The sequence below is a fragment of the Canis lupus genome, chromosome 9 (genome assembly GCF_011100685.1).
Source record: "Canis lupus familiaris isolate Mischka breed German Shepherd chromosome 9, alternate assembly UU_Cfam_GSD_1.0, whole genome shotgun sequence".
NCBI lineage: Eukaryota > Metazoa > Chordata > Mammalia > Carnivora > Canidae > Canis > Canis lupus.
Genome location: NC_049230.1, coordinates 16,343,448 through 16,369,529, shown reverse-complemented (window position 1 = coordinate 16,369,529; position 26,082 = coordinate 16,343,448). Strand labels below are relative to the sequence as shown.

Below are 26,082 nucleotides of genomic sequence, written 5' to 3'. Positions count from 1 at the left end.
CAAAAAGTGTAATGATACTGGTTCCACAAAGTTGAAACTGGATTCATCTATTGCTACAGGGAAGGAACTTCTGACAGCTTTTCAGACTCTCTCTCTCTCTCTCCCTCTCTCTCTTTCCCTCCCTCCCCTGTCCCACCACCCATACATTGGCAGAATTTAATATAGAACCAGCCAGCAAAAGAAAAATGTGGTCTAGAGTCCGAGCCTCAGCATCCCAAAGCAGAGGTTAGAAGGGTAGGATTGGAGCTAAGAGATAATAATTAAACAGCTGAAATAGCCTACCCTTTGGGCTACTCAGCTATGCACCCTTCTACACATATTTGAACTCAACTTCCATATAACAACATAATAACTCTGCATTTCCAAGTTGTAAGAGGCAACTGTCCTTTATACAAATGAAGAGGTCTTCATTCACTCCCCAGAATGCGGAGAAACAAAGTTCTAACAGTCTCTGAGAGAGTCACGCTATCTCTGGGCTATGTTAATTCTCAAATTTAGTTACAGTCCCATCTGAATATTTAACCTAAATTTAAACCTGTAAAGTTAACCTATAATAAATGTGTATTCAAATTTAAAAGGGGAAAAAAGGGAGAAAGAAGAAAATACACACAATATATGTAGATGGACTGTTTTCTGGCCTCTCTTTTTGCTGCTAAAAGTCAGCTGTAAGTCTTCATTGTTTGTTTAGAGTTAATCTCTTTTTCTCTTGTAACTCTTAAGATTATCTCTATCTTTGAAATTCTCATTATCATGTGGCCAAGTGTGGACTTCTTTTCATTTTTCCTACTTGGAACTTATGATTCCTGAAACTGAACATTTATGCCTCTCATCAAGTTTTAGAATCTCTCAGACCTCATGTTTCACATATTGCCTCTCTTTTGGAAACTCCTAGTACATGTTTGTTGAACCTTCTCATTCTGCTCTTCATGTCTTTCTTTCCATATTTTCCCTATTTTTATGTTTTTGGCTTTTCTTAAACCTCTCTTCCAGTTTGCTGTCTCTACAACTGTGCAATAGGTATATTTTTATTTCTAAATATTGTTTTAGTTCTTTTCCAAATTGGCCCATTCTTTTCCCTGACTTCTTGTTCTTATGCTTTCTATGCTTTCTTTTCTCTTCGGTGGATTTTTAGATATGTGATTTCAAATATATCCCCAATCTGATATGCCCAGCTTACAGTGTAATCATGTAAATATAATTTTTTTTTACATTTACATGAAAATTTTTACAGAGAACCAGGTTTTATTGTCATTTTTAAAACTAGTCCCATTATCCAGGTAAAAGAAGAAGAGGAAGGGGAAGGGAAAGGGCACAGGGAGGCTTAGAGGAGGGGAAGGAGAAGAGGGAAAAGAGAGAAAATACAGATATTACATTAGTGATTGAATAGTTATTCATCAAACACATCTAAATCCCTGTTTTATTGATTATATATGAAATTGTCTTACATTGAGGATATCCTCTTAGGTTAAAAAAAATTCTGACTCCCGGGGCACCTGGGTAGCTCAGTGGTTGAGCATCTGCCTTTGGCTCAGGTCATGATCCCGGGGTCCTGGGATCAAGTCTCGCATCAGGCTCCCTAAAGGGAGCCTGCTTCTCCCTCTGCTTATGTCTCTGCCTCTCTGTGTGCATCGCTCATGAATAAATAAATAAATAAAATCTTTAAAAAAAAAAAGATTTTCTAACTCCCTTCTTGATTCTGAATAGCTAAACAAGGCTTCATTATGCCTAGCTCTTCCCCTGTACCTGAGAAGGATGTTTCATTATGTATGTATTTCTTACCAAAGGAGAGAAGATTCCTACTGAGGACCTGAAAAATGTTCTAAAAGACATGGGAATAGAGATTACAAACAAGGAACATAAAAAGCTTCTGAAAACTCTGCCAGTTTCTGGTAAGCATTGAAGTTCTACTTCACTGATACCTAAAAACTTACTCATTTGACAAATAGTTATTGAAAATCTGTTCTGTGCATGGCACTATCCTAAACTCTGGGAGAACAAGGACCATGTTTGCAATGACTATGTATCCTCATGGAAGGTTTCTTTTAAGGTTTCATATTAGAAATTTTACTATTTGGTGGCTCAGTCAGTTAAGTGGCTAACTCTTGGTTTCAGTTCAGGTCATGACCTCGGGCCCTGGGACTGAGCCCTAAGTGAGGCTCCACACTCAGCAGGGAGTCTGCTTGAGGGTTCTCTCTCTCCCTCCCCCTCTGCCCATCCTCCTGCTCATGTGCTCTCTCTTGCTTTCTCTCTCTGTCTCTCTAAAACAAGTAAATAAATCTCATTTTTTTAAAAAAAAGAAAGAATTCTACTGTTTGAAACATTTTATGTCAATTAAAAACATTTTTTTAAAAGACTCAATCCTAGCATTTAAAAAAATTCTGTTCTTATTATTTAAAGAACTGGGACCTCTTCAGTCAGAGGTCCTATCATAAGACAAACGTGTTCTTTTGTTCCTTTTGGGGAAATCTAAGGTCTAAGCCGGAAGAAGATGAAAGGGCAGGAAAGCTGAACAAAGAAAAGGTGAAGTCAAACTGGGGAAGAGAAAATGAGAAAGAAAAAGCTGTGTGTATTCAGCAAACTAGCTACTAACAATAGCCTTGTATACTTTGCATTTCATTGAAAATGAATTGTGATAAATTTCTAAATTTTCCCTTTCTGAAAGTAAACACTTTAATTTCTATGAATCATCAAAAACTCAGTAATGTTTTATCTTACAGCTGATAAAAAGGTGTTTGAGAAAGAATTACTGGAGGGTGTGAAATCTTTCAAAGGTAAGTGAGGAAAAGGATAAGGACAATAAAATCAAATTGTCGTAACTATTTTTTCTGATAAACATTTTACTCAACAAATATCCAAGTCTCTACTGTGTGTTAGGTACTTGAGAAAAATCTGGAATATATAAAGTACCATACAGAAAAAAATGCAATTACCCATAATCCCAGGTAATAGTACCTTTTTTATTATAGCTCTCTCTATTCTTTTCTTCTGTGTATATGTATGTATAGATAATTAAACTCCTAGGGTATATTTTATGTAACCTACACTTAATCCTAAAATTTGAGTGTAAGAATTCCACCATGCCAAAAACTTCTTTATAGGGAATCCCTGGGTGGCTCAGCAGTTTAGCGCCTGCCTTTGGCCCAGGGCATGATCCTGGAGTCCCGGGATGGAATCCCACATCAGGCTACCTTCATGGAGCCTGCTTCTCCCTCTGCCTGTGTCTCTGCCTCTCTCTCTCTCTGTGTCTTTCATAAATAAATAAATAAATAAAATCTTAAAAAAAAAAGAAGAAACTGATTTTAAAAAATAAAACTTCTTTATAAACACCATTTTAAAAAAAGATTTTATTTATTTATTTATTCATGAGAGACAGAGAGAGAGGCAGAGACACAGGCAGAGGGAGAAGCAGGCTCCATGCAGGAAGCCTGATGTAGGACTCGATCCCTTGACCCCAGGGCCTGAGCCAAAGGCAAACCCTCAACCTCTGAGCCACTCAGGTGTCCCAATATAAACACTATTTTTAATGACTCTATCATCAGGTTGTATTTATAATTAATCATTCCTTTTTTATTAAACACTTAGGTAGTCTCCAGTGTTTTGGTCTTATATATCTGTGATCTTTGTCCAACTTTAAGCCATTTTCTTTGCATAGATTCTTCTGGTAGATCCTGTAAATCTTACCATGTTTAAGGCTGTGATATATACAAATGGATAAAAATACTGGTTCCCATTATGCCCGGGCCACAATAAATTATTTTCACATTTTTTGATCCTTGCCAATTTGATAAATGAAAAATGGAATCTAATTAATGTTTAGATTTTTTGTTATCAATGAAGTTAAAAACTGTTTTTATATCATTGTCTTTCAGTCTTTTAATTATTCGTTCCTGCCTTTTGCCCATTATCATATTAGAATATGAGATTTTTCCTTTTTTTTTTTTTTTTTTAATGATAGGCACACAGTGAGAGAGAGAGAGACAGAGACACAGGCAGAGGGAGAAGCAGGCTCCATGCACCGGGAGCCCGACGTGGGATTCGATACCGGATCTCCAGGATCGCGCCCTGGGCCAAAGGCAGGCGCCAAACCGCCGCGCCACCCAGGGATCCCAGTTTTTTCCTATTAATTTGAGTGTCCTCTTTATAAATTAAAGATATTAGCACAATTGTCATAGCTACAGAAAATATTTTCACAGTTGGTTATTTGTACTTATACTTTATTATGTTGTATTTTTTACAACAATTTATTGAAATGTATTTTACAGAAGAGGGGCAGGCGGCGGAAGAGTAGGGTCTCCAAATCACCTGTCCCCACCAAATTACCTAGATAACCTTCAAATCATCCTGAAAATCTACGAATTCAGCCTGAGAATTAGAACAGCTGAAACGCTACAGTGAGAAGAGTTCGCGCTTCTATCAAGGTAGGAAGACCGGGGAAAAGAAATAAAGAAACAAAAGGCCTCCAAGGGGGAGGGGCCCCGCAAGGAGCCGGGCTGAGGCCGGGGCGAGTGTCCCCAGGACAGGAGAGCCCCGTCCTGGAAAAGCAGGAGCTGCACCAACCTTCCCGGGCGGAAAGGGGCTCGCGGGGAGTTAGAGCAGGACCCCAGGAGGGCGGGGATGCCCTCGGGCTCCCTGGGACACTAACAGACACCTGCTCGCCCAGGAGAGTGCGCCGAGCTCCCTAAGGGCTGCAGCGCGCGGCGGGACCCGGAGCAGCTCGGAGGGGCTCGGGCGGGGGCTCCGCGGAGGGGGCTGTGGGCCGGGAGCGAATCCAACAGCGCAGACCCGGAGCACAGGGCGCCGGGACACAGCCCAGGATCCAGCCTCCCCCCGGGACAGGCAGAGGCCCAGAGGGCCCAGGACCGCAAGGAGGCCCCTGCCCTGAGCTGAGCAGATCAGCGACCCCGCCCTGGAGCCTCCAGGCCCTGCAGACGGAGTAGTTCCTGCGGGAGCTGAATCCAGGTTTCCAGAGCTACAGCAACCACTGGGGTTGTTCCTCCTGCGGCCTCACGGGGTAAACAACACCCACTGAGCCCTGAACCAGGCAGGGGGCAGAGCAGCTCCCCCAAGTGTTCACACCTGAAAATCAGCACAACAGGCCCCTCCCCCAGAAGACCAGCTAGATGAACAAGTTCCAGGGGAAGTCAAGGGACTTAAAGTATACAGAATCAGAAGATACTCACTCCCCCATGTTTGTTTGTTTTTTTCTTTTGGATTTCTGATTGTTTCCCACACTCTTTTCTTTTTTCACCTTTCTTTCTTTTTCTTTTGCTTTTTCTTCTCTTTTTTCCTTTTTTTCTTCCATTTTTCTTTTTTCTTTTTCTCTTTTCTTTCCTTCTCTCTCTCTTTTTCTCCTTTTCCCAATACAACTTGTTTTTGGCCATTCTGCACTGAGCAAAATGACTAGAAGGAAAACCTCACCTTAAAAGAAAGAATCAGAAACAGTCCTCTCTCCCACAGAGTTACAAAATCTGGATTACAATTCAAAGTCAGAAAGCCAATTCAGAAGCACTATTATACAGCTACTGGTGGCTCTAGAAAAAAGCATAAAGGACTCAAGAGACTTCATGACTGCAGAATTTAGATCCAATCAGGCAGAAATTAAAAATCAATTGAATGAGATGCAATCCAAACTAGAAGTCCTAACAACGAGGGTTAACGACGTGGAAGAACGAGTGAGTGACATAGAAGACAAGTTGATGGCAAAGAGGGAAACTGAGGAAAAAAGAGACAGACAACTAAAAGACCATGAAGACAGATTAAGGGAAATAAATGACGGCCTGAGGAAGAAAAACCTACGTTTAATTGGGGTTCCCAAGGGCGCCGAAAGGGCCAGAGGGCCAGAATATGTATTTAAACAAATCCTAGCTGAAAACTTTCTTAATCTGGGAAGGGAAACAGGCATTCAGATCCAGGAAATAGAGAGATCCCCCCCTAAAATCAATAAAAACCGTTCAACACCTCGACATTTAATAGTGAAGCTTGCAAATTCCAAAGATAAAGAGAAGATCCTTAAAGCAGCAAGAGACAAGAAATCCCTGACTTTTATGGGGAGGAGTATTAGGGTAACAGCAGACCTCTCCACAGAGACCTGGCAGGCCAGAAAGGGCTGGCAGGATATATTCAGGGTCCTAAATGAGAAGAACATGCAACCAAGAATACTTTATCCAGCAAGGCTCTCATTCAAAATGGAAGGAGAGATAAAGAGCTTCCAAGACAGGCAGCAACTGAAAGAATATGTGACCTCCAAACCAGCTCTGCAAGAAATTTTAAGGGGGCCTCTTAAAATTCCCCTTTAAGAAGAAGTTCAGTGGAACAATCCACAAAAACAAGGACTGAATAGATATCATGATGACACTAAACTCATATCTGTCAATAGTAACTCTGAACATGAACGGGCTTAATGACCCCTTCAAAAGACGCAGGGTGTCAGACTGGATAAAAAAGCAGGACCCATATTTGCTGTCTACAAGAGACTCATTTTAGACAGAAGGACACATACAATCTGAAAATAAAAGGTTGGAGAACCATTTTCCTTTCAAATGGTCCTCAAAAGAAAGCAGGGGTAGCCATCCTTATATCAGATAAACTAAAATTTACCCTGAAGACTGTAGGGAGAGATGAAGAGGGACACTATCTCATACTTAAAGGATCTATCCAACAAGAGGACTTAACAATCCTCAATATATATGCCCCGAATGTGGGAGCTGCCAAATATTTAAACCAATTAATAACCAAAGTGAAGAAATACTTAGATAATATACACTTATACTTGGTGACTTCAATCTAGCTCTTTCTACCCTCAATAGGTCTTCTAAGCACAACATCTCCAAAGAAACGAGAGCTTTAAATGATACACTGGACCAGATGGATTTCACAGATATCTACAGAACTTTACGTACACATGCAACTGAATACACATTCTTCTCAAGTGCACATGGAACTTTCTCCAGAATAGACCACATACTGGGTCACAAATCGGGTCTGAACCGATACCAAAAGATTGGGATCGTCCCCTGCATATTCTCAGACCATAATGCCTTGAAATTAGAACTAAATCACAACAAGAAGTTTGGAAGGACCTCAAGCACGTGGAGGTTAAGGACCATCCTGCTAAAAGATGAAAGGGTCAACCAGGAAATTAAGGAAGAATTAAAAAGATTCATGGAAACTAATGAGAATGAAGATACAACCATTCAAAATCTTTGGGATGCAGCAAAAGCAGTCCTAAGGGGGAAATACATCGCAATACAAGCATCCATTCAAAAACTGGAAAAAACTCAAATACAAAAGCTAACCTTACACATAAAGGAGCTAGAGAAACAACAGCAGATGGACCCCACGCCCAGCAGAAGAAGAGAGTTAATTAAAATTTGAGCAGAACTCAATGAAATCGAGACCAGAAGAACTGTGGAACAGACCAACAGAACCAGGAGTTGGTTCTTTGAAAGAATTAATAAGATAGATAAACCATTAGCCAACTTTATTAAAAAGAAGAGAGGGGGATCCCTGGGTGGCGCAGCGGTTTGGCGCCTGCCTTTGGCCCACGGCGTGATCCTGGAGACCCGGGATCGAATCCCACATCGGGCTCCCGGTGCATGGAGCCTGCTTCTTCCTCTGCCTGTGTCTCTGCCTCTCTCTCTCTCTCTGTGACTATCATAAATAAATAAAAATTAAAAAAAAGAATAAAAGAGGAAAATCATGAACTAACCATTATCTAACCTCACATCCTCTTAAAATATTTTAAAAAAAAAAAGAAGAAGAAGAAAGAGGAGACTCAAATTAATAAAATCATGAATGAGAAAGGAGAGATCACTACCAACACCAAGGAAATACAAACGATTTTAAAAACATATTATGAACAGCTATACGCCAATAAATTAGGCAATCTGGAAGAAATGGATGCATTCCTGGAAAGCCACAAACTACCAAAACTGGAACAGGAAGAAATAGAAAACCTGAACAGGCCAATAACCAGGGAGGAAATTGAAGCAGTCATCAAAAACCTCCCAAGACACAAGAGTCCAGGGCCAGATGGCTTCCCAAGGGAATTCTATCAAACGTTTAAAGAAGAAACCATACCTATACTACTAAAGCTGTTTGGAAAGATAGAAAGAGATGGAGTACTTCCAAATTCGTTCTATGAGGCCAGCATCACCTTAATTCCAAAAACAGACAAAGACCCCACCAAAAAGGAGAATTACAGACCAATATCCCTGATGAACATGGATGCAAAAATTCTCAACAAGGTACTAGCCAATAGGATCCAACAGCACATTAAGAAAATTATTCACCATGACCAAGTAGGATTTATCCCCAGGACACAAGGCTGGTTCAACACTCGTAAAACAATCAATGTGATTCATCATATCAGCAAGAGAAAAACCAAGAACCATAGGATCCTCTCATTAGATGCAGAGAAAGCATTTGACAAAATACAGCATCCATTCCTGATCAAAACTCTTCAGAGTGGGGATCCCTGGGTGGCGCAGCGGTTTAGCGCCTGCCTTTGGCCCAGGGCGCGATCCTGGAGACCCGGGATCGAATCCCACGTTGGGCTCCCGGTGCATGGAGCCTGCTTCTCCCTCTGCCTATGTCTCTGCCTCTCTCTCTGTGACTATCATAAATAAATAAAAATTAAAAAAAAAAACACTCTTCAGAGTGTAGGGATAGAGGGAACTTTCCTCGACATCTTAAAAGCCATCTACGAAAAGCCCACAGCAAATATCATTCTCAATGGGGAAGCACTGGGAGCCTTTCCCCTAAGATCAGGAACAAGACAGGGATGTCCACTCTCACCACTGCTGTTCAACATAGTACTGGAAGTCCTAGCCTCAGCAATCAGACAACAAAAAGACATTGAAGGCATTCAAATTGGCAAAGAAGAAGTCAAACTCTCCCTCTTCGCCGATGACATGATACTCTACATAGAAAACCCAAAAGCCTCCACCCCAAGATTGCTAGAACTCATACAGCAATTTGGCAGCGTGGCAGGATACAAAATCAATGCCCAGAAGTCAGTGGCATTTCTATACACTAACAATGAGACTGAAGAAAGAGAATTTAAGTAGTCAATCCCATTTACAATTGCACCCCAAAGCATAAGATACCTAGGAATAAACCTAACCAAAGAGGTAAAGGATCTATACCCTCAAAACTATAGAACACTTCTGAAAGAAATTGAGGAAGACACAAGGAGATGAAAAAATATTCCATGCTCATGGATTGGCAGAATTAATATTGTGAAAATGTCAATGTTAACCAGGGCAATTTACACATTTAATGCAATCCCTATCAAAATACCATGGACTTTCTTCAGAGAGTTAGAACAAATTATTTTAAGATTTGTGTAGAATCAGAAAAGACCCCGAATAGCCAGGGGAATTTTAAAAAAGAAAACCAAAGCTGGGGGCATCACAATGCCAGATCAGGTTGTACTACAAAGCTGTGGTCATCAAGACAGTGTGGTACTGGCACAAAAACAGACACATAGATCAATGGAACAGAATAGAGAATCCAGAAGTGGACCCTCAACTTTATGGTCAACTAATATTCGATAAAGGAGGAAAGACTATCCATTGGAAGAAAGACAGTCTCTTCAATAAATGGTGCTGGGAAAATTGGACATCCACATGCAGAAGAATGAAACTAGACCACTCTCTTTCACCATACACAAAGATAAACTCAAAATGGATGAAAGATCTAAATGTGAGACAAGATTCCATCAAAATCCTAGAGAAGAACACAGGCAACACCCTTTTTGAACTCGACCACAGTAACTTCTTGCAAGATACATCCATGAAGGCAAAAGAAACAAAAGCAAAAATGAACTATTGGGACTTCATCAAGACAAGAAGCTTTTGCACAGCAAAGGATACAGTCAACAAAACTAAAAGACAACCTACAGAATGGGAGAAGATATTTGCAAATGACGTATCAGATAAAGGGCTAGTTTCCAAGATCTATAAAGAACTTCTTAAACTCAACACCAAAGAAACAAACAATCCAATCATGAAATGGGCAAAAGACATGAAGAGAAATCTCACAGAGGAAGACATAGACATGGCCAACATGCACATGAGAAAATGCTCTGCATCACTTGCCATCAGGGAAATAAAAATCAAAACCACAATGAGATCCCACCTCACACCAGTGAGAATGGGGAAAATTAAGGCAGGAAACAAATGTTGGAGAGGATGCGGAGAAAAGGGAACCCTCTTACACTGTTGGTGGGAATGTGAAATGGTGCAGCCACTCTGGAAAACTGTGTGGAGGTTCCTCAAAGAGTTAAAAATAGACCTGCCCTACGACCCAGCAATTGCACTGTTGGGGATTTACCCCAAAGATACAGATGCAGTGAAACGCCGGGACACCTGCACCGTGATGTTTCTAGCAGCAATGTCCACAATAGCCAAACTGTGGAAGGAGCCTCGGTGTCCATCGAAAGATGACTGGATAAAGAAGATGTGGTTGGGGATCCCTGGGTGGCGCAGCGGCTTGGCGCCTGCCTTTGGCCCAGGGCGCGATCCTGGAGACCCGGGATCGAATCCCACATCGGGCTCCCGGTGCATGGAGCCTGCTTCTCCCTCTGCCTGTGTCTCTGCCTCTCTCTCTCTCACTGTGTGCCTATCATAAATAAAAAAAAAAAAAAAAAAGAAGATGTGGTTTATGTATACAATGGAATATTACTCAGCCCTTAGAAACGACAAATACCCACCATTTGCTTCAATGTGGATGGAACCGGAGGGTATTATGCTGAGTGAAGTAAGTAAGTCAGTCGGAGAAGGACAAACATTATATGTTCTCATTCATTTGGGGAATATAAATAATAGTGAAAGGGAATATAAGGGAAGGGAGAAGAAATGTGTGGGAAATATCAGAAAGGGAGACAGAACATAAAGACTCCTAACTCTGGGAAACGAACTAGGGGTGGTGGAAGGGAAGGAGGGTGGGGGGTGGGGGTGAGTGGGTGACGGGCACTGAGAGGGACACTTGACGGGATGAGCACTGGGTGTTTTTCTGTATGTTGGTAAATTGAACACCAATAAAAAATTATTTTATTTAAAAAAAAGAAATGTATTTTACATACCATGCAATTCACCCATTTAAAGTGTATAATTTGGGATCCCTGGGTGGCGCAGCGGTTTGGCGCCTGCCTTTGGCCCAGGGCGTGATCCTGGAGACCCGGGATCGAATCCCACGTCGGGCTCCCGGTGCATGGAGCCTGCTTCTCCCTCTGCCTGTGTCTCTGCCTCTCTCTCTCTCTCTCTCTCTCTCTCTCTGTGACTATCATAAATAAATTTAAAAAATTAAAAAAAATAAAGTGTATAATTTGGGGCAGCCTGGGTGGCTCCGTGGTTTAGTGCCACCTTCGGCCCAGGGCGTGATCCTGGAGACCCAGGATCGAGTCCCACGTCGGGCTCCCTGCATGGATCCTGCTTCTCCCTCTGCCTGTGTCTCTGCCTCTCTCTATGAATCTCTCTGTGTCTCTCATGGATAAATGAATAAAAATCTTTAAAAATAAATAAAGTGTATAATTCAGTGGTTTTTAGTATATTAACAATTGCATGACCATCAGCACTATAAATTTAGAACATTTTCATCACCCTAAAAAGATACTATCTCCATTAGCCATCACTCCTCATTCCCCACAGCCCTCCCAGACTAAAAAACCACAAATCTACTCTCTGTCCATTATGTTGTATTTTGATACACATTTTTAATTTTTGTGTATTTAATTATGTCAGTCATTCCTTCTATGATTTCTTCTTTTTTCGTATTTAGAAAGTCCCTTACTATCTAGATAGCATATAAAACTTATATATATTTTATCTTTGATTTCCTAAGATTTCACTTTCTTCATTTATTATTTAACTCATCTGAAATTGACTCTGTAAGTCCTCCTATTTTATAGTGATTTGATCAAAACTACACCAATAGTTTTCAGTCATTTTGCCTCATTAACTCGAATTTTTCGTTATGTATAATTATATTAAGAAGGCAATTTGTTGTTACTGTAGGGAGTTTCAAATCTTACTTTTTGGCCAGAATAACATGATATGGTTTTGTCTTTGCCTAATTTACCAGTAGCCAAACTTGTTCTTTACTTTATTTCTCTCTTGTATAAACTTCTCTCAAAAGTTTAGTTATAGTATCATGTGCTCTTCCTGACTCCCACACAAGTTAATGTAAAGAGCTTCTTTTGCTCTCATTTCTAGGTAAGGTTGATGGCCTGGTTTTTCATTTTGTGACATCCTTATCTACTTTTTTCTTTCCTGACTCTAGCTAGGAAATGTTCTACAAAATACTGGGTTCAGACTTAAGAAAACGAAATCCAGGACCTGCAGAGTCACCTACTCCCAGTTATTGGTGAGCATTTTAAGATTCCTTGGTCTGGGGCACCTGGTTGGCATAGTCAATAGAACATGAAACTCTTAGCCTCAGAGACATGAGTTCAAGCCCCATGTTTGTTGTGGAGCCTGATAGATAGATAGATAGATAGATAGATAGATAGATAGATAGATAGATACATACATACATACATACATACATACATACCTTTATCCTGTAGATAATGACTAGTCTACCTCTCTCCAGCAGAGAGAGAAAAAACAGGGGCAGAGAGGTTGCTGCCAAGGTCCAGATGATAAGGGTCTTTATTAAGGAACTGCACTGGTGATAGAAGGGGAGGGCCGATGGGACGTGGTAGGTTAAAGAGAGAGGGATACTAGAAGTGTGAAGCAGAAGTTCATAGCTTATATGATTGGCATAAACACACACACACAAGCGGGGTGGAGGAGAAACAGAAAAAGGAGCAAAATGAAGACAAAAAAAGTTTAGAATAGGGGTGCCTGGGGTGACTCAGTCAGTTAAGCACCTTAACTCGGTTTCAGCTCAGGTCTTGATCTCAGGGTTCTGTGATCAAGCTCCAAAACAGACTCCTTGCTCAGCAGGAAGACTGCTTCTTTCTCTCCCTCTGACCCTCCCTCCCCTGCTCAAGCTCTTGCTTTCTCTCACTTTCTCTCTCTCAAATGAATAAATTTCTTAATTTTTTTTAAATCACATTTGTTAATATCACCACCAATCCAGTCAAAAAAGTGTTTAAGTATTAGGAACCTATCAAGTCATAGGGTGGATATAAGATCTTCTAAATTTAAATTTTCATTTGAAAACTCAGACTCTACCATTAAATATCTACTGTCAGTTGTTTTCTTACAATAACAGGCTCACTTTGTTCATTTTCAGGAAGATGCTTCACAAATACCAAATACTCTGAACACCTGGATTTTGTCCATTTTTGCAAATGAAAATAATGTTTATGAAAAAAGCAGCTACTTTGCTTGAGACTCAAACAATCACACAAGTTCTTTTTCTCAAGAAATCATTGTATTTTAGTATGTGACTGATGTGCTTTATACAAACTTTTCAGTTCGTTATACAGAATATTTAAAAATGTGTTCTCAAGGGTTAGGATGTAATAAAATAAATAACTTTTGCTATATTATCAGGAACATTCTTTTTTTTAAAGAGTTTATTTATTTATTCATGAGGGATGTGGAGGGGGCGGGCAGAGAGAGAGGCAGTCTCCATACAGGGAGCCTGGTGCAAGACTTGATCCCGGGACTCCAGGATCACGCCCTGGACGGAAGGCAGGCACTAAACCACTGAGCCACCCAGAGATCCCCTATCAGGAACATTCTTTTTTTATATATATAAATTTATACTTTATTGGTGTTCAATTTGCCAAAATATAGAATAACACCCAGTGCTCATCCCATCAAGTGCCCCCGTCACCCAGTCACCCCCACTCCCTGCCCACCTCCTCTTCCCCCACCCCTAGTTCGTTTCCCAGAGTTAGGAGTCTCCCATGTTCTGTCTCCCTTTCTGATATTTCCGACTCATTTTTTCTATCAGGAATATTCTTAAGTGAAACTGACATTCTTTTACTACAAGCATGTACAGTGAAGAACACAATGACTGCAAGTACATTTGTTGCCATGGCCTTGATTTATGCACAGATGCCAGCAGTTTCACCCACCACTGCTTTTGCATCATCAGTGCAAATGTCAAAAGTGTAAAAGACAAAGGGTATTGGGTGACTCCAGAGGTCCCTGGATCACACTTTGAGAACTGTGGCTCTAACCATCTCAGCCTTCTACTCAGTGCAATAGAACTAGGCCTGAAAGAAGGAAAACTAACATTTGGGATGGACCTGACTTCAAACAAACAAAACATTCCATTCATCATAACATTCTAAAGATTTTTAATAGCTCATAAAGTAAAAAAAGAAGCTATATTAATTGAATAGATATATACTTAAAGCTCAGACTTTTTGTTATATGTTTCTGTGGATTGAAAATATAATAAAAATTTTAGAATAAAACATGGACAATTATTGGTATTTCATACACCAAATCTTTATTTAGGAATTTTATATAGGGGCACCTGGCTGGCTTAGTCAATAGAGCCTGTGACTCTTGATCTTGGGGTTTTGAGTTCAAGCCCCATGTTGGTTGTAGAGATTACTTAAAATTGTCTTTAATCTTCAAAAAAAAAAAGAGTTTTATTTAATTGTTCAAGTCTTGTTATCTTCAACTAAATCTAAATTCTGAATTTTCCTACAGAAAACGAAAAGGTTGATTTGGATGTGTTGATGGAAGCAGCTAGTGCTTTTACAGGTGAGTGAGAACTTGTATACAACATCATAAAATTGAGATCTTGATGCCTTGTAGAGAATTACCTTTTTAAAGCAGTAGTTTACCCCCTCTAGCCATCAATAGTAAGTTTGCTTTGCTCTTTTATTTATTTTCTTATTTATTGATGATTTTGTCTTATTGACAATAATTTAAATCATTAGAGATTTAGGAGAAGCATGGGCACTCTCAAATATTTTGGCCAGTAACGTGTCCATTTCTCTAGTGTTTAAAGAATCAAAAGGTAGGTGAACATAGTGAATCTCTAATGTGAAGTTTTTGCATCAGGGGTTATGAGCACTATGAACAGTACAGTTAAGCCCCATAATTCAAGTCATAAAGCAGTAACAGAGGTATTACTTGCCAGCATAATTATGTCTATTCTGTATACCATCATAAGTCATTGGGCAGTTACACTCCATGCTATACTGACCCAGACATGGAATAGGAGTGTTATCTTCTTATTTTGATTAAAAATTTTTTCAGGTATTGAATTTTACAATAACTCGTGTATTTCAACTTCATCCTGCAGTTAGAAATAATGCTGTACTGGATTATGTTTTTCATAATTTAGAATAATTGTATTTTTTAATATTGTCACCTGAAATGATTCCCATCTATTCAAAGGAGAAAAGGTTGAAGCCAGTGACTTAAAAAATGTGCTGGGAAACATGGGAATTGAGATTACTGAAGAAGAACAGTTGATGCTGTCAAAAACTCTGCCAATCTCTAGTGAGTATTTAATATGCCATCATGGTGCTCAGGGAAATGGGGCACTGTGGGCTTCTGGGTGAGAATTGTCTAATGCCCTGAGAAACCTCCTAAGGAAAATGCAATCCAGACATAATAAACCCCATTCTTGTCCCTTGTGTTTTAGTTTGGAAGTGAGAAATTTACAGGTGAGAAATTCCTGTCTTTTTCATTCAGTCAATGGACACCTTGCTATATATTATACATATTATGAATGCTACACAACTAAATTCTTCTTTAGTCCCTTGAGTGTACTCCATATTCTCAGTGCTTCCCCTGAGAGCCCTCCCATCTCCCCATAATCCAGCAACTAAAAAATAAACATCTGAGAGCAGGGAACCTCCAAGACCATATGCCTAAGCTGTCAGTATTTGATTCTGATTGGTCAATGATCCAACCGGTCAGTCCCTCAAAAATTCTACCTCCTGGGCATCTGCATATACTCGCCCCCAGAGACCCTACCAGGCCAGCCTGTGCTTCACCTGGGCCTCCTGCCCAGTCTCAAGGACCTCCATGTAGACATCCCTCCACTCTCCAGCTTGTGTCCCCCAAGCAAGAGCAAGCCTGATCACCCACATCAGGGTGGGTGCTAGCACCCCTTATGGCAGAAGCAGCAGCCCAAGCAACAAATGCTCAATGCCCATCTATATTCTCCTCACATATACCTAAGGCTGTGGCCACTCCCTATGTCTAGCATTCCCCCAGATTGCTCTCAAGGGGCCAATTATGAGAATTGGAGCATAGTTAGGATATCAGCTCTGAGCAAACAGGGTAGAGATGCCAAAAGAAGCAGATGGACTATAATGGAGATGGCCACGTACATATGCCAGGCGCTGAGTATTCAGTCAATGCTTCAGACACTCCTTCCACAGGAAAGGGCACTCTGAGACAGCACCTATGGAGATGGACTAGGCTGGCAAATGTCCCTTGTTCTTTGTCCCTGTTGAATTCCATTTATGAAAAGAGTTTGCTGAGAGAACAAAATTTAAATATTGTTTTATACTACTGTTTGGGTTGATAACTATTTTTAATAAAATCCCTTTATAGGCTCTACCATCCAGGCTAAACATACATTTATAAGAATACCTTATGGGCCTAGAGCAGAGGCAAGAAAAAGAGAAAGACAAGAGTTCAAAGTACAGTTAAAGAAGGGAAAAATTAGAAGCACATATGTGGGTGTATTTGTGGCCTGCATCAGCTACTGCCGTGTGTTCCAACTGGGAAATAGATTGACCACATTGTGGGCATTCCTTTTATTATTATTTGACAGTGAAACAATAAATTTCTAGGGAATTATATAAAATGTCTTACAAAATTATAGAGTTCCTTATCCTTTTTTTCTCTTGACTTGAATTTTACCCTATTGCACAGGAGATGGAAAGGTATATAAGAAGAGATTACTGAATACTGTGAAGCCTCTCAAAAGTAAGAATTATGAGAACAGCAGCTAAAATGTATTATGCTTTGCATTTGCTTTTTTTTAATTTCCAATTAGAATAATGCTATTCCATTATTCCACTGGTTTACTGACACTGAACTTGAACTTTATAACCTACCACTCTTCTGTAGGTATAACTATATTAGAGGAAGTTATTCTTAGTAATATACAGCAAGTTCAAGATTCTGATTTCATTTATATTGGTTATCTTTATCAATTCATCAGACTTATCACTCTTCTTTTTCATCCATGATTATTTCAATTAAAAGTTATAGCACAATGTTGAGGGCGCATTTTCTCTTCTCAGCTCGAACACTGACTATCTGGGTTCAGTTAAATGGCCATTATTTCACTCTGCAGTTACAGCAGATGCATACTCAAGACTAGCATCTTCCACTTCTTGTACTAACTTGTATTATTTACATCCTCTTTTTTCCTTAGGGAAAACATGTCAGTGTCAAGAATCTGAATGCTATTGTAAAGAACATGGGGATTCAGCTTGAGAAAGAGGACTACCAGGATTTACTGACCCAGCTGCCCATTGATGGCAAGTATTTCAGATACCACCATACCTCAGGGCAAATCTTAGGGCTTCTATATGAGGGCTTCTGAAAGTCAAGCTATTTTTTAATCTCTTTGAAAAAATTTAAGAAATATTTCAAACATCTATTAAAACAGAAAACAAACAGTACAATGAACACTTCTGTAGACACTGGCTAGAGTTAACAAATATTACCATTTTGCCATATTTCTTTCATATATCTTCCTTCCTTTCTTTCCCTCCTTGAACACTTTTTTAATAAGACAAAGTTTCATTACTAACTGAATAAGACCAATTTAGTTGGATAAAAATGTCACACAGAGGCCAAGTAGAATTCATTAGAAAGAATTTGCTAAGGGGTAAGTCCCGGGCTAAAAGTCCCTGAATTAGAGGGCTCTTAGATTCAAACGCAGAGCCAGTGGCTTCCCATTAAAAACTTGATGAAAGGGGCACCTGAGTGGAGTAGACCTAGGTGTCTGTTCAGGTCATGATCTGGGGTTCTGGAATTGAGCTTTGCCTCAGGCTCCCTGCTTAGCGAGGAGTTGGCTTCTCCTTCTGCCCCTCCCCCTGCTCATGTTCTCTCTCTTTCTGTCTCTCTCTTTCTCTTTCTCTTTCTCTGTGTGTGTGTGTGTGTGTTTCTCTGTCTCTCTCAAGTAAATAAATAAAATCTTTTAAAAAACTTGATGAAAAACAACTTGTTAAGAGAGTCAGACAGCACATCTTTCAGCACAGCCAGCACAGGCCAAACCAAAATAGTTCTTCCCTAATTCAGGGTTCATATCCTCAACCAATGGGAAGCTGGCAAATGTAGCTAAGGCAGGCCACTGTCAGCAGCAAACACCATTGCTGCCCCTCCCTGTAGCTGGCCTTACCATAGAAAATAGTTTTAGCCTACCCTATAGTTTAAAACTTCACTTTCCCTGGGTGATTATTCATTAGGTTGTCTGGTGCCTCTTCTTATCATGTAAAAATCACTATGAATTATTTTTCAGTTGTGACATTGTCCCCACATATTAGCCAGGGACCCTTAAAATGCTTCCTACCAGGAAAGGTGTTGTTACCGATGAGTATTTTGAGACCCTTGATTTAAAAAAATTAAAAAAGGGGACGTCCAGGTGGCTCAGCGGTTGAGTGTCTGCCTTCAGCCCAGGGCGTGATCCTGGAGCCCCAGGATGAAGTCCCACATCGGGCTCCCTGCATGGAGCCTGCTTCTCTCTGCCTGTGTCCCTGCTTCTCTCTCTCTCTGTCTCTCTCATGAATAAATAAATAAAATATTTTTAATTAATTAATTAATTAAAATAAAAAATTTTTAAAGAACAACATTTTTTTCTATTCCAAAAGTGACTACTGTAACCCTGGAATTTATTCATTCATTTAGCTAGAACAACTCTATATGCAAGATACTGAGCTGACAGTTTATACTTGGTTGTACAAAGAAAATTAAGGCATGATCTCTGCTCTCAAATAGCTTAATGTCGTGAGGGGTGGAGGTGAGGAACATAAAATTTAGAGAGTAAGATTGATGGCATCCTGTTAAGGTTTAAGGGTCAGCTGCTATGTAAATAAATGATGTCTAGGTTTCAAATTCCATCTTGTCTATTGAAATATACCTCCTTATTGGGTCTGAAGAAACGGAGATCCTATTAGGAGGGACTACAGGTGATCCTTGAACAACACAGGTTTGACTGTGTGGATCCACTTACATGCAGACCTTTTTTTTAAATAAATATAGTACAGTGGTATAAATGTCTTTTCCTTATGATTTCCTTAGTAACATTTTCTTTTCTCTAGCTTGCTTCATTGTAGGAATACAGTTTAGAATACATATGACATACAGAATATGTGTTAATTGATTGTTTATGTTATCTGTGAGGCTTCAGGTCAACAGTAGGCTCTTAGTAAAGTATTTGAGCAGTCGAAGGTAACACATGGATTTTCAACTCTGTAGGGGGGTTGACACCTGTAATTCCCACATTGTTCCAGGGTCAACTATACTATTAAACCTGCTTAACCTCTGTGTTAAGGGTCATTTGATACTTTGTACAAAGTGGTATTCATTAAAGGGATGTTCACTTAAACTTTTTAATCGTTTTCTTTGTTCTTATTTTGAATTAAAAAGAGTAACTAAAGAAAACTATGAAAAACAGATGAATTTGAACCCTTTATATTACAACTTAAATTTTTCATATAATTTTTCCAAGTCTAAGATTTGGTCTGTGTGCCCAAATTGTCTTCTTAGAGAATAAAATGGTTGAGTTGAATGTTGTGATGGATGACGCAAAAGCTTTTACAGGTAAGAAGTTGTGGGAAAAGGGAATTCATTATTAACTAAGATGTTAATGCTTTTTTTAATATCTTATTTTATTTATTTAAATTCAATTAGTTAACATATGGTTAATGTTAATTATAATGTATCATTAGTTTCAGATGTAGAATTCAGTTCTCATCAGTCATACAATGCCCAGTGCTGATTATATCATATACCCTCCTTAATGTCCATCAACCAGTTACTCCAACTCCCCACTCCTGCGCCTCCAGTGACCATCAGTGTGTTTCCTATGATTAAGAGTTTCATGGTTTTTCTCCCTCTCTGATTTCATTTTATTTTTCCTTCCTTTCCCCAATGGTCCTTTGTTTTGTTTCTTAAATTCTACATGTGAGTGAAACCATATGATATTTGCCGTTCTCTGACTGACTTATTTTGCTCAGATAATACCCTCTAGTTCCATCCATGTTGTAAATGGTAAGATTTCATACTTTTTGATGACTGAGTAATATTACATTGTATATATACCACATCTTCTTTATCCATACATCTTTTTTGTTTTGTTTTGTTTTTTATTATTTTTTTGGAGTTCAATTTGCCAACATATAGCATAACACCCAGTGCTCATCCCATCAAGTGCCCCCCTCAGTACCTGTCACTCAGTCACCCCAACCCCCCGCCCACCTCCCTTTCCACACCCCTTGTTTGTTTACCAGAGTTAGGAGTCTCTCATGTTCTATCACCCTCACTTTTCATACATCTATCGATGGACATCTGGACTCTTTCCACAGTTTAGCTATTGTAAACATTGCTCCTATAAACATTGGGGTGCAAGTGCTCCTTCAAATCACAATGTTTGTATCCTTTAGATAAATACCTAGTAGTGCAATTGCTGGTCATAGGGTAGCTCTATTTTTAACTTTTTGAGGAACCTCATACTGTTTTCCAGAGTGGCTGCACCAGCTTGCATTCCTACCAATGCTGTAATAGGGTTTCCCTTTCTCCTCATCCTGACATTTGTTGTTTCCTGACTTGTTAATTTTAGCCATTCTGACTGGTGTGAGGTGGTGTTTCATTGTGGTTTTGATTTGTATTTTCCTAATGCCAAATAACCTTGAGCATTTTTTCATGTGTCTGTTGGCCGTTTGTATGTCTTATTTAATGCTTTATAGAAAAAAAATATTTTTTAAATATTTTATTTATTTATTCATGAGAGACACAGAGAGAGAGGCAGAGACACAGGCAGAGGGAGAAGCAGGCTCCGTTCAGAGAGCCTGATGTGGGACTTGAGCCCGGGACTCCAGGATCATGCCGTGGGCCAAAGGCAGGCACTAAACCGCTGAACCACCCAGGGATCCCCAAAAAGATATTTTTAAATAGTAGTTTTCTCTTCGGGCTATTATTGGCATGCTAAATTGACCCTCTACAGATTTACTGGTTAAATGTTTGTTTGATAACCTTACTGTTTGATTTGGTATTTTTCCTGTATAGACCTATATTATGTAGAGTTTGGGCCAATGTTTTCTGCTTCGCCATTGTTTAAACAATCAAACTATACCCTGAACACTGTTCAGTCTCAAGATGAAACCAGGAAATATGGTCACTATGTCAGAAAACCCCATAATCCAGGAAATAATGGCATTTGACTTAAACCTGGGATTATATATGCTTTTGCTTGAGTTAAAAGTATAAATTCTATTTCTGACATAATCTATACACCCACATGTACTCTGAATCTACATAGGTTAACAAGTTTCACTGTCAATTTGCTCTCCTAATTAAGCTTATACCACATAGGTAATCTTTTTCATCATTTGAAATCCTTCCTAAAATTTTTTTTTTAAGATTTTGTTTATTTATTTATAGAGACACAGAGAGAGAATGAGAGGCAGAGACACAGGCAGAGGGAGAAGCAGGCTCCATGCAGAGAGCCCGACGCAGAACTGATCCAGGGTCTCCAGGATCACGCCCCAGGCTGCAGGTGGCGCCAAACCACTGCGCACCGGGGCTGCCCCTAAAATTCTTATATGTTAACAATTTCCATCTTTCCAAAGGAGAGAAAGTTAATGTCAATGATCTGAACAATGTGCTGAGGAAAATGGGGCTAGTACTCACTGATAAGGAGAAGCAGCAGCTGCTGAAAACTTTCCCCATTCATAGTGAGTAGCACATCTTTGAAACCCAGATCGATGGGCATGTGTGTGTGTGTGTGTGTGTGTGAAAACTGCTAAAATTATATGTATATGTCCAATAAAACTCATTTAGAAAACACAGTTACACATAAGAAATCCTATTCTTGTCACTCCCTTTTGAACATTGAAGTTGGGGATCCCTGGGTGGCGCAGTGGTTTAGCGCCTGCCTTTGGCCCAGGGCGCGATTCTGGAGACCCGGGATCGAATCCCACGTCAGGCTCCCGGTGCATGGAGCCTGCTTCTCCCTCTGCCTGTGTCTCTGCCTCTCTCTCTCTCTCTCTGTGACTATCATAAATAAATAAAAATTTAAAAAAAAAATACAGTTTTGAACATTGAAGTTGGTAACATCTTTCACTGGTTTCCATCATCAAGGTTAAATTATCCTGTCCCCCTGGAGTACTGCGTCACCTTAGTCATGACCCAAGGGAAAGAGGAAAGGCAGGGGAATAAGAGTAGGAAGAAAAGGGTGAGAAATAGGGAGATAAACACTTTTTTTAATTCAACCAATAGGTAGATTTATATCCATGAAGGTTTTATCTTTGGTTTCATTCCTACTTGAGGGTAAAATAAAATAAAATCCTAAACAAATCTGAAGGGTTTTTTTCCCTCTGAAATTATGGATGTCATATTGTCCTTGTGCTGTCTTTGTTAACCTTCCCTTCACTTAATCTCTATTCTTAATTGTGTCTTGTCTTACAGCCAATGGAAAAGTATATAAAAATAGATTGCTAAAAGGTATGAAGGCCATCAATGGTAAGTGAGAAACATAATGAAAGAGCTAATAAAAATAAAATCCTTATGTTTACCATTTGCTTTTAAATGTTCCAACTTTGTTTCTTCCCATTTAACATATGAAGATACTAACATTTAGTTGAGTTAAATTGTCAGCAATTTAGTTCCAGAACAAGGAGGAGGCCTCAGCACAAAGAAATACTATATATTATAGATGAGGCATGTATGCTTTGATTCACCAGGGAAAAGGAAAATAAAAGGTTTTTATTTCCCGTGTAGATATTGCCAAATGACTTTTCCAAGATGGTATCTAGCAATGGTAACTCTCACTTGAAATGTGTCAGGGAGTCCCTTCCCTCATATCCAAGTAGATGTCTTCAATTTTGCTAATTTTTGCCTGTCTAATGAGCGAAAATAATACTGTATTTTACTTGTATTTTCATGGTTATTGATAAGGTTAGACATCTTTTCATATGTTACTGGCCATTTATATTCCTCTTTTATGAATTATCTATTTGTATATTTGCCTGTTTTTCTACTCTCAGTATGTTTTTTTTATATATATATCAATGTGTGAGGGCTTTTTTCTACCTTTGATGATGACCTTTATATAAATAAATAGTTGAAATGCAACTAGAGCATGTTACAAGAAATAGCACTGGACTCACTGTCCACTACTCCTATTCTTATTCTTGGCAACTTCAGTATCTTCCATATAGATCAGAGTTTTTGACTTTACAGTGCAATAGACCCCTTTGACAGTATGATGAATGGATCACTTCCTAGTATAATACTTTTAAATGCATAAAACAAAATACGTAATATTATACAGAAACTATATTAAAATACAATTTATCAAAACATTGATATCAATTATTAGTACTTACACATTTAACAAGTTCTGGTAGTAGATCTAATAATTATTAGAATTTTTAAATAGTGATGAGCATAAGCAACATACTACCATATACCAATATACCAATATATTTGCAACAACTACCATATAATATGAAAATGTCAGTGATCTGTATTAGTAACAAAGTCATAGGTTTTGCTACTACATGGTTTATTGCCTATACTAATCATTGAAGAAAATGCTAGATTTAAGTTAGTGACTAGTGAAAATAAAGATGTACAGTTGACCCTCAAATGGTATGGGAATTAGGGGCACCAGTCCCCTTTGCAGTCAGAAATCAGTATATAACTTTGACTCCCCAAAAACTTAAAACTACTAATAGCTTACTGTTGACCGAAAACCTTACCAGTTACATAAGTCAATCAACACATATTTTGTTATATGTATTATATATTATATTCTTACAATAAACTAGAGAAAAAATGTTATTAAGAAAATCATAAGAAAAAATACATTTGCAATACTGTACAGTATTTACCAAAAAAAGTCCACATAAAAGTGACCCCCTGCAGTGCAAACCCATGTCATTCAAGGGTCAACTATATTTTTTCCCAAACTCAAAGATTCCTTGAATTCTATCATTAAACGGTCCATAACCCCAGGTTAAGAAATCCTGATTAAATCCTAATTAACTCCTGATATAAGTCACTCATCCAACACCCTGACCACCTATTCCTTGACCTCTCTAATTTCAGTCATCTTTTACTCCCATCCCCTTAATTGCTCCTCACATGGTGATGGCCTAGAGCTTATCCTCATCTAATACTTCAACCCCAAAATCTCTATTTCATATACCCACTTTCTGACCTTTATCCTTCCAGTTTATTTACTATGCAGACATTTCTGCCATAACACAATGTAGGAATGCCTGAAAAACCTCGCTTTCTATAAAACTTAAATTACCCACTAAAGTAATGGAGTTTATGGGGAAAATTGGAGAAGTCCATCCAAAATGTGTGCCATTTGTAACCAGAACACTAACAAAAGCAGCAATACTGTGTGAGGAAGCTTAGCCCAGGTAAATAGCTCAGAGTAACTGGAGACTATTTAAAAAATAGATATGCAGATCCACAAGGAAAGAGTTGAAAAGCTGGCTTGCAGCTCTGAAATAGTATAGATGAAAGCAGAACTCTGAGCCAATGAACCTGGTTCCCCTTCCTATATTACAGGCACTTATTTTAAAATTTTATTAAAATAGAACTGAAAAGGCCCCTGCTGTATCCAAACCAGAATTTTTTCTTTTCCTTCTGACATTTGTAATTCTAATTCTTTCACTTAGGAAAAAATGTGTGTGAACCAACACACCCTCCACATTGCTGTGACATTATTCCATTCAGCAGTTGAAATCGTAAACTGATGCTGTTGAACAGGTGTGGTAGCAGAACAGAATGCAAAACTTCAATTCGAGCTATTCACCAGCCACCTGTAATCTCAGCTCGCATTGTAGGCTGGCCCTTCCACTTGTGCCCTAGATCTCCTTTCCACCTGCCTTCTCAAAGACTTAAGTCCTGCAGCTTTCCCCCTTTCTCTCTTGCATCATCAATTTCTCCCTCTATAGATTCCACTGACATGCAGATAATGCTTTCCTATTTTCCTTGTGCCCTACCAGTTACCACTCCATCTCTTGGTTCCTCTTCAGAGAAGAACCTTTCAAAAAGTTGTCTGGTGACTGATTGTAGCTACACTTGTGGTGAGCACAGCATAATGTATAAACTTGTCAAATCAGATGTTGTACACCTGAAACTAACGTAACATTGTGTTAAGTATGCTTCAAAAAGGAAGGAAGGAAGGAAGGAAGGAAGGAAGGAAGGAAGGAAGGAAGGAAGAAGAGGAAGGAGAAGGAAAGAACAAGAAGTTCTCCCCTCTCCGCCATGCCCTCCCTCCCTCCCGAATCCTACCCCGACCCTCCATCCCTCGCCGCACCACGCAACCTACCCAGCCCCTCCCCCGCCGAACAAGAAGAACAAAGAAGAAAGAAAGAAAAGAAAGAAACCCAAACTTGTGGTTACTCTTTGTCTCCACTTCCTCACTGCTCCCATTCACCCTTTAGTGCTCCTTTCCTGCCTTGGAATTGAACCAGCTCTCAATCATCAATGACCTCTATCTCTTGCCAAGGTTCATGGTCAAGTCTCTGTTCTTATTTTACTTGATATCTCAGCAGCATTTGACATAGTGACTAACCCCTCTTTATTGAAACATTTTTTTCTCCAGACTTTTGAAGCCCCATACTCACCTGGTTTTTCCTTTCCTCATAGAGAGCTGCTTCTCAGTTTCTTTTTCAGTTTCTGACTTTTTCCCCTGCAAGATCTGTAAATAATGACCTGTCCAGGACAAGACTCTTGGCTATGATTTTTTACCTGTATCTTCTTCCTAGGAGCTTGCATCCAGTCTCATTGGATCAGATATCTCCTTTAAGCTGATAAAAGCAAATTTATATCTCCAGTTCAACCTCCCTAAGTCAGGAATGGTATCTCAAACTAGCTATTTGAGTATCTCCACTTGGATGTCCAAAAGTCATCATGAATTTAATGGAATAGTAATTAATTCCCCTAAAAA

General features: G+C 39.3%; 1 protein-coding gene across 9 annotated transcripts in view; it reads left to right on the top strand.

Moving 5' to 3' along the window:
• Positions 1–4,371: 4,371 nt before the first annotated feature.
• EFCAB3 (EF-hand calcium binding domain 3) overlaps positions 4,372–26,082 on the top strand; it is a 76,088-nt gene continuing 54,377 nt past the window's right edge. Inside the window, exons 1-7 of one of the 9 annotated variants that reach the window (XM_038546962.1) lie at positions 4,372–4,418; positions 12,283–12,366; positions 14,622–14,675; positions 15,318–15,422; positions 16,812–16,865; positions 17,320–17,425; positions 22,578–22,613. In XM_038546962.1, coding sequence (XP_038402890.1) covers positions 17,365–17,425; positions 22,578–22,613 — 97 coding nt within the window. In that variant the 5' untranslated portion in view covers positions 4,372–4,418; positions 12,283–12,366; positions 14,622–14,675; ... (1 more) ...; positions 16,812–16,865; positions 17,320–17,364. Of the gene's footprint in view, positions 4,419–12,282; positions 12,367–14,621; positions 14,676–15,317; positions 15,423–16,811; positions 16,866–17,319; positions 17,426–19,672; positions 19,713–21,768; positions 21,845–22,577; positions 22,632–24,805; positions 24,897–25,487; positions 25,642–26,082 lie in introns of those variants that run through there. The other 8 variants (XM_038546959.1, XM_038546960.1, XM_038546963.1 and 5 more) reach the window with 8 other exon arrangements.